The following is an 8,612-nucleotide window of genomic DNA, read 5'->3' as shown; positions in this document are numbered from 1 at the left end:
TGCCCAGCTAGAGAATACACAAATCTTAGGATCATGGTTTGTTCAGACACCTGTGTCCCTAAGGCAGGCAAGGCAAGTTGTTTGAAGATCCCGGACCAAAAAAAAAAAAAAAGACCCCTGACTTCTGGAAAAAAAAGAGAGAGAGAGACCCCTGAGAAAGAACCTAAGTGATCCTCTCTGGCCTCACCCCGATGGTATATACAGTAGAAACCAGGACCTGATCAAAGAATTCGCCCTCTCTAGGGACTGAGGATATAGCTCAGTGACAAGGGCCTTCCTGGCAAGTGCTAGGTTCTGGGTTCGATTTTTGGTACAAAAGAAAAAAATCCAACAAAAAAATAAAACAAGTAAATATAGAGATAGACATTAAAGAACAAAAAAATGTGGGTTAAACTCTTGCAACAGGGTCCTCTGTGTGGAAAAGGGCAAGAAGGATAAATCAAGATGCAGTGTGGGGGTGGGACCAGGTGTGTTGCTACACTTGTAATCCCAGCACTCTGGTAAGCTGAGGCAGGACAATCACAGGTCGGAGCTCAGCATAAGCAATTTAGCAAGATCCTCTCTCAAAATGAAAACAATAAAGGGCTGGGGATACAATTCAGTTCAAAGGCCCAGGGTTCAATCCCAAGTATAGTCACACACACACACACACACACACACACACACACAGCCAGTAAGGCAGGAGAAATCATTTTATTTACAATATTTTTCTATTACACCCCACTAACTCTACCTGTCAAATCTTTTTTTGTTTATGGTGAGAGAATCAAAGGCCTTGTGTATGTAAGTACTCTGCCTCTGAGCTACTCCTCCAACCACTTACCTGTCAAATCTTATTAATCTCTCAAAAGTGACCTCAAAAAAGGGACCTCAAATGCCATCTCTCTCTCATGAAGCCTTCTCAGCTCCTCCCACCCTAAATTAATCTCGCTCTGTTCTCTTCTCCCTCAGCCTTTGCTCTTCCCTTTATTATAGCTTATGCACTCATAATTTGTGCATCTTATCTCTCTAAATTGTAAGCTTTAATTCAAGAAACATTGATTGAAGCCTGCTGTGTGCCAAGGATTCAGTAAATATGTTACACTGAGCGGCAGGAGCACAGGCGTAGTCTATAAACTCCTGGAAAGCCAGGCTTGTTTCATAAGCACATCTCAGTTGTGGATGCTGAGGCAGTTCACAGCCCCTAATAGCACTGAATGTACTTCTGTCAAAGGACTACGTTGCTGAATACGTAGCCAGCAGTATGGAGAAAGTAGTGGCCGACTGTGAGCTGCCATCTTGAACTGGGTTGAGATCTGGACACTAACCCTGCCTCTGGGTTGTGACGCTGTCTCTGGCTCTAGGTCACAGCTTTCTGCATCAACCACAGCAGTGACCTCTTCTTCAAGGACTGTTTCCTACAGGCTGCATGCCAGCACTCCCCAGTTTCTCTCCACCTCCACCTTGGCAAACCCCTTCCCCTCCTCAGGACTCCAGTCCCCACCTATGCCAGGGGGACAGCCCCACCCCGATGCTGCTTTGAGATCCAGTGTGGCGGGGTAGGGTAGGGCGGGGGGGGGGAGAAGGGGAGGGCGAGCATCCTGTGGTATAATTATAATTATCACACCTTGGATCCTATCGCCTGCTTTCAGAGGAGCTCTTTTCCTTCCCACGGATTTCCCCCCTGCAGGTATAGGAAACTACAGAAGAAACTGAGGCATGGGGATGGGAAAGCAGTTAGATCACAAGCTGGCTACCCAGTCTTCTGCAGCCTGTCCATTCAATGTGCTCCCTCTTCCAAAATGCTACCAGTCAGGACATCTCGGAGCCCATAGAGAGGCTCCTGGGTCACTCACCCAACTCCAGCGCACAAAAGGGAGGCCAAACTTCCCACAGAAAGTGTTAAGGTAAGGCCCATACCCAGGTCCTCAGGGGTATGTTCAAGCCCCAGTAAATATGAGAGGCAGCCTGCTAAGCAGGATGCCCTGGGCCTCACAGGGAACGTAGGAGTCCAGCTACCACCCAGGCCTCTGACTGAGTCCTCATCTCACAAACATATATCCCACTCTCTCTGTCCCCTTGTTCCCCAGTCCTATACTGAGTCTCACAAGGGCATGCTCCTGGGGACCATGTCTCATATCTCGGCCTGTCTTAACCTCTTCTGGGAAGAAGCCTGGGGAAGCCACCCTCCAGGGCAGGGGCTGGAAGAAAATATGGCTTCCAAGAGATTTTCAAGATCAGTGAGTTGTCAGTGTTTTCTTCTACGTTGAATTGCCATTCCCCTCATGCTTCACCACCTACCCTCCTCCCACCCACATTCTGGACCTTAAGAATTGGAATAATTCAAGTCATGGTGGCATCTTTAGCATATGTATTTGCATGTGTGGCATTACTGCATGCATGCCTCTGTGCACGCATTTATTCAACAGATGTTGTTTTCTTCCGCCATACTGGAAATTAGACCCAGGGTTTCTTGCATGCCCAGGAAGCACTCTGTCTCTGAACCACATCACCAGCTCTTGAAATTCTCTCTTTTTTTTTTTTTTTTGGTGGAACCAGAGATTGAACTCAGGCCCTTGCGCTTGCCAAGCAAGTGCTTATTCTACTGAGCCATCTCCTTGGCGCCAGCCCTTGACAGACACTGAGCGAATGCCTTTTAGTGTCAACCTCAAGGGAGGTGACAGACATGTAACACAGGGAGCCTCCAGCCAGAGGCAGACACATAAATACCTATAACACATTCTTGCCATCATCATGTGTCTTCTGTGTGCCTCTGTGTATGCATGTCATGCGCATACCCAGAGCTACCTGTGCGTGTAACTGTGGATGTTCATTAACTGCATACTGCATCCGCTTGAACCTGTCTCTGTCCCCATGACAGGCTGTACACCTAAGCCAAACCGGTCGGAGTGGGTTGTGCGGAAATTTCTGTTTGTGTCAGTGGGACCTGAGGTGAGTCAGGGAAGGACGAGGATGGGTGGGGTGGGGTGTGGGAGAAGAGTGAGAGTGAGGGTCGGACTGAAGGACTGGGAGTCGGGGGTGGGTCAGGGTGGAAGGGCTGGACTGGGGTGTGAGGCGGATGGGTCAGGGTAGGCTAGAGAGCGCCTGGGAGAGAAACATCCTGTTCCTCTGCAGGGAAATCCCAGGTCAAAGAAGGGTGAAAGGCTGGTGGAGAGACCCTTAGGCTTCGGAAGAGGAGGTGAATAATAAATGAGAATGCAAGTAGGTGAAAAGCGAATGTGGATTCAATGGTTGCAGTCCATTTTTCCACAGCTTGGTCTCTCCATGGAGTAAACTATTCCTGCTCTGCTCCTTGCCCTGGCTCCACACAGTCTGTGCAGAAAGGCGTTGAGCAGCTGATTGATGTGGTGGAAGATTACTGGCACTGGACTTGATCCCATCCCAGGACAGAAGCTACTGCAGGTAGCAGCATTAAATTCATGCCTCCTGCCCCTCTGGAGGACGGCCTACACCCTGGAAGTGTGGGGAGAGAGCCACACAGGATGCAGGGGTACCGCTGCTTCTCCTCCTCTGACAATCACCTTCGCTCCTCCCAGGGCCAGCCTCACTGCGCCAGTACAGGGACAATAGCATCATGCTCTTCAGGATTTTCCATCTGGACACTGCCATGCACTGTGTCACTCTTATCTATTGGTTCCCCGATACCCAGCCCCATCCTTTACCAACAACCATGTTTCCTGGTTGCCTCATAACATCCCCCCAACCTTAGGGGGCCCAAAGCTGGGGTGAGCCGACCAAGGTGAAAGGAGGCTGCGTGTGACACAAGGCAAAGTTGGGCACTGCTTTTTAATTGGCCCAGTTGTAGGCAGAGTCCCACCTTCTTGCTCTTGCCAAGGTTCTGTGAACACATTCTCACAGAGGCACAACGACACGCTGAGAGACAAATGCCTTTGTCATTTCATTCCACATCCCTGGCTGGGCCAGCTTGCACATTTAGAAGGCTCTGGGAAGCCACGTGTAATAGTTTATACTTGTAATCCCAGCATTCTAGGAAGCTGAGGCAGAAGTGCTGGAAGTTCAAGCTCAGCCAGGGCAGTTTAGCAATTTAGCAAGACCTTATCTCAAAATTTAAAAAAAAAATTAAAAAGGCTTGAGATGTAGCTCAGTATGAAGGCTCTGTGTTTAATCTCATACTGGAAAGGAAAAGAAAAAAAGGGGTCTTGGCACAGGTGCTGGCTAGTGCAGGCTAAGGAGGAGGAGCCATCGTGGAACTCAGTGCAGAGGTGACAATGCAGCAGAAGATGCTGGACATGAGTCTCTGGTGAGAGAATGGAATCTGGGGAAGCCCTGGGTTGTCCTCTCCATTGACCCCATCCTCACACTCAGCCACAGAGAGCAACCTATTACGCCCCATGGAAGCAGCTCGCAGAGCCCAGCCTGGCCACAGAGGCTGCACCATCAGACACTTCAGGTGACACCAGTGCTCTGGTGGTTCGCACACTCCGGTCTCCAAGCACCTAGCTTGCATGCTGATGACTTGGCAACAGAGAACCAGGAGCCCCCAGCCCCCACTTCCTTTCAGCCTGCGAAGCAACAACAGGTCATTACATACCACTTCAGGTGCTGTTCTGGGATGTGAAGTATGTGTCACACAGGGCAGATTAGCTGGCTTTCTCCCCAAGCCCCAGCCCTACTCTTCACTTTCTGTTTTCTTTTCTGACTCCTCTAATACATGGCCTTGGTTCAGACTAGCCAGAGGAGGTAGGAGTCCTGAGTAGCTCCTCTCCCTGGGTCTAGCGTTGGTGCAGCAATAGACAGACACCTGTATCTACTACGTGGGACCCTAGAAGAGACACAGAACTGGAGGGGGTACAGCCAAGGAATATATGGGGTTCAGGCTCCACGTCCAAGTGATATGCCTACTGCTGAGGTTTCTGAGTCATGGTGGAAGCTGAGAGGAAAAGGCACACAAAGCTGGGAGAGAAACGCTAAAAAGGCCCCTGGGGTGGGGAGTTGCTATTTCTCCCAAGAGGCAGAAAATAAGACTCTGCTACTGGGGGCTGGCGAGATGGCTCAGTGGTCTAAAGCACCTATTTGGAACAAGCTTGGCAAAGCACAGGGACCGCGGTTCGATCCCCCAGCACCACATGCCAGCCAGCCGCGCCCCCGGTGGGCTGAGCTGGACACACACACACACACACACACACACACACAATAAATAAATAAACTTTAAAAAAAAATAAAATAAAATAAATTAAAAAAAAAAAAAGACTCTGCTACAATAGCCAAAGACAGGCAAAATCAAGAGCCTAAAATGGGCATATAGGCCAATCAAGTTGCAACAAAATGACCCCACCTCCTTAGCTCCTTGCCTAATCTTTGGAGTGTGTCAGATCTGGGTCCAGCTATTGGAAGGTGAGCCAGTGAGAAGTCTTATGGAGAAAATCTGAAAGAAAAAAAAAAAAAAAAAAAAAGAAAATCTGGCTTTCATATGTTTTTTTGGGGGTATGGCATGGATTCCAACACTGAGTCACATCCCCAGCCCTGGCTTTCAGATTTCAGCCAAGGATATTAGAAGTTAGTTTGCTTATTTAAGAGATTTTTCCTGTGGTCTTGGAAAACCAAGGATCCTGCCTGTCAGACACAAGGAAAACTATCGCTGGGTGGGTGGGCAGAGGATCTCAAAGCAATGTTGAATCTGGTTGGTAACAGGCTCAGGTATACTTTGAGTTTAATTATGCCTCCCCCCCCCCATGTTGTGTTCTTTGACAACCAAGAGCTGGGATCAGGAGGAAAAAGTTCCTGAATCTCACGCCCACACCCACTGAATTCTTGGCCCTTCTCTACAGCCTGTTTCTCAGACATAATGGGGAGCAAGATGATGTATGGAAAAGGCAAAGTAGCAACCATCATTCCTAACAGTCCAGCCCTGGGGGCCACGGATCCTATTTCTGTGCCACCACAGCTGGGTTAGGAGTAAATCTGCATTTCCTCCTGCAGCTCAGTGAAGTCAGCTAGGATCTGGGCCTTGACCCTCTTCACTGCATCCTGGAGGGACAGAGTTAAGAAGTGCAGGGACCTGACTGAACAAAAGGCAGGTATCAGGGAGGGGCAGTCTCACTCCTCCCCCATTTCGCCCCCACCCAGCTTCTAAGGCTGGGCAGCTTCTGCCCTGGATCTTATCAGGAGAAACTCTCTGTCGTTAATCCTGAGTTCCAGGTGCCACGATGCCTCAGTTTCCTTGTGCTGTATAAGCCCGATGAGGCAAGATAAAATAATTCCTCTCACTAAGATGTACAGAGAAGCTGACCAAGTGTCAGGTATGCCTGAGGTATTTTTCTTCTCCAATCTAACTCAAAGAAGCACACAGGTGGGCAGCACACATATCCTATTCTCATTCTCATCCCAGTCCCATCCCGTCTGTGCGTGTTTGGCTGCACCTTGAAAAACTGGGTTCTACTACCGCGAGCGCTTGCGTGCGTGCGTGCGTGCGTGTGTGTGTGTGTGTGTGTGTGTGTGTGTCTGCACACGGAGAAACTTGGTTCTACTACCCTCTACTGGCCAGAGCTGCTGAGCTTTACCTTGGAAGTTCCAGAAAAACTGGGTTCTACTACCGTGTGTGTGTGTGTGTGTGTGTGTGTGTGTGTGTGTGTGGCTGCACACCGAGAAACTTGGTTCTACTACCCTCTAGTGGCCAGAGCTGCTGAGCTTCACCTTGGAAGTTCCAGATACCTAGTAGATAAACCAACAGCACATTTTATAAAGGAGAACACTGAGGAGGCCTAGAGTGAGGGGAAGTAGTCTGGAACTACAGCCCAAGTCTCCCGATTCCACTTTCACGACCTCATCCTCTGACTTCTCTTCTCCCTCACCATAGGAAACCAGTTCGAGTTAGAAATCCTGACGCTGAGAGGACCCGGTCCCTGCATGGAGCCAACATCTGCCTCTCTAGTGTCCTAATCCCAAATCAATTCGCAACTGCAGCTACAGGAGTTCTTCAAAGCGCTATTTGCTCCCTGACTTTCTGAAGTTAGCAATCTTTCCAGATGCGCCAGGGCAACATACTGCCTGGCCTCCCGGAGCCACCAGGTCTTTGGTTTTCACGCTAGCCGGCACTTTGCGACTTAGATTTGCAGCAGTCGCGCTGCAGCCCGCGCAGTGGTTGCTGGGCAACAGGAGAGTGCGGGTTGCGTCTGGAGGTGGGGACCTGGCCCTGTCCAAGGAGCGCCACCCGCCTCCTCCCCCAGCCTATGGCGGCAGCCACGGCGCCCGGGGGTCGGACTGGGGGCGCGGGCTGGACCTGGCGGCCAGTAGCCCGCGATGCGCTTGTGGCTCGGGCCTTTCATTCATGCACTGAACTGGGGGGTCGGTTCTATCTGGTGGGGGGTCTCCTAGCAGGTGGAGCAACAGCGCCCAGCAGTGACACGGTGCTCTTCGACCCGGCGGGAGCCCAGGCCGTGCTCTTAGGAGTCCGGGGCAGTGCCCCGCGCAGTCACCACGACGCGGCACCGGTGGGCGGCCGCTGGCTCTGCATCGTGGGCGGCTGGGACGGGTCACGGCGCGTGGCCACCGTGGCTGCGCTGGACACGGAGCGTGGAGCATGGGAGGATTGGAAACCGGCCCCTGGCAACTGTTCCCCTGCTGGCCTGAGCAGTCACACGTGCACCCGCCTCTCAGACCGAGAGCTGTGGGTGGCGGGCCGAGAGGGCGGGGTGCGTACTCAGCGACGCTTCGGAAGCATCTACAAGTTAAAGCTGGACCCTGCCACCCGAACCTATTGGTATGGCATCCCTCCCCCAAAACCTCAAATTCTATCGAAACTCTATACATAAACAACAGCCTCAGGCAAGTTAGCCACTGGCTAACACAGCTGTGCTGTCCAGTCTTACCTTCCTAGGGTTTCTGGCCTCCTTCCTATCCTTGACAAGGGGAATGGAGGGAAAAGCTGTACGACACATTTCCCAGAAAGCCCCATTCAGGCCTGCATTTCTGCATATCTACAGCTACAAGGAAGAAGGCTGCCGCACAGCCTCTCGCTCTGGTCACTGTGCTGCCCTGCTGCAAACACCTGGGTCCCACCCAGGTCATCAGCTTTTGCTCTTTGGGGGCTGCAATTCAGCTGAACCAGAAGTAGCTGGGCAGTGGAGTCATGGGAAGATTAAGGTATTATCTATTAAAATCTTGCGTTGGACGAAAAAGGCTACAATTCTGATGCCAAAGTTCCAACAGTCCCTTCTTTCTCCCCAAGGAACAGCTACCTGCTGCCCTTCACTTGACAGAACAGCTTGCAAGGCTTGTAAGCAGCAGACAAGGGTCCCCACAGGGGCCTGGTGGACTGCGGCATCACTCCTGTTCTGTGGTTGGACCCTTTGCTGTGCTGTTTGGTGGAGAAAGTCTGACCAGAACTAGAGACACCATCTGCAATGACCTCTACATCTATGACACTCGTGAGAGCCGTGAGGGTGGCAGGTGGCTTAGGGGTGGGATTGGGTGGCACAGAACCAAAAGACTTCAGAAAAAGGATAAAATAACTGAGTGGTAGGAAAATTATTTGATTTTTTTTAACATCTATTTATTTATTTTGTGTGTGTGTGTGTGTGTGGCCAGCTCAGCCCACCAGGGGGCGGGGCTGGCTGGCATGTGGTGCTGGGGAATTGAACCGCAGTCCCTGT

At 51.0% G+C, this 8,612-nt stretch overlaps 2 protein-coding genes across 2 annotated transcripts in view; one reads left to right on the top strand and one right to left on the bottom strand.

The window, feature by feature from the left end:
* Nucleotides 1-7,152: 7,152 nt before the first annotated feature.
* On the top strand, nucleotides 7,153-8,349 carry Klhdc9 (kelch domain containing 9). The gene is made up of 3 exons (XM_023699827.1): nucleotides 7,153-7,720; nucleotides 7,944-8,103; nucleotides 8,170-8,349. The coding sequence occupies exons 1-3, from the start codon at nucleotides 7,191-7,193 to the stop codon at nucleotides 8,347-8,349; spliced, it is 870 nt and encodes a 289-aa protein (XP_023555595.1). The 5' UTR covers nucleotides 7,153-7,190.
* A 27-nt stretch (nucleotides 8,350-8,376) lies between these two features.
* Nucleotides 8,377-8,612, bottom strand: part of Pfdn2 (prefoldin subunit 2) — an 11,336-nt gene continuing 11,100 nt past the window's right edge. The window contains exon 4 of the mRNA XM_004639975.2: nucleotides 8,377-8,413. Within this exon, the coding sequence (XP_004640032.2) occupies nucleotides 8,377-8,413 (37 nt within the window). The remainder of the gene's footprint in view (nucleotides 8,414-8,612) is intronic.

This window comes from Octodon degus, unplaced genomic scaffold (assembly GCF_000260255.1).
Source record: "Octodon degus isolate 3935 unplaced genomic scaffold, OctDeg1.0 scaffold00116, whole genome shotgun sequence".
NCBI classification, from domain to species: Eukaryota; Metazoa; Chordata; class Mammalia; order Rodentia; family Octodontidae; genus Octodon; species Octodon degus.
Note: the sequence above shows the minus strand (reverse complement) of the source record. Positions and strands in the feature narration are given on the sequence as shown.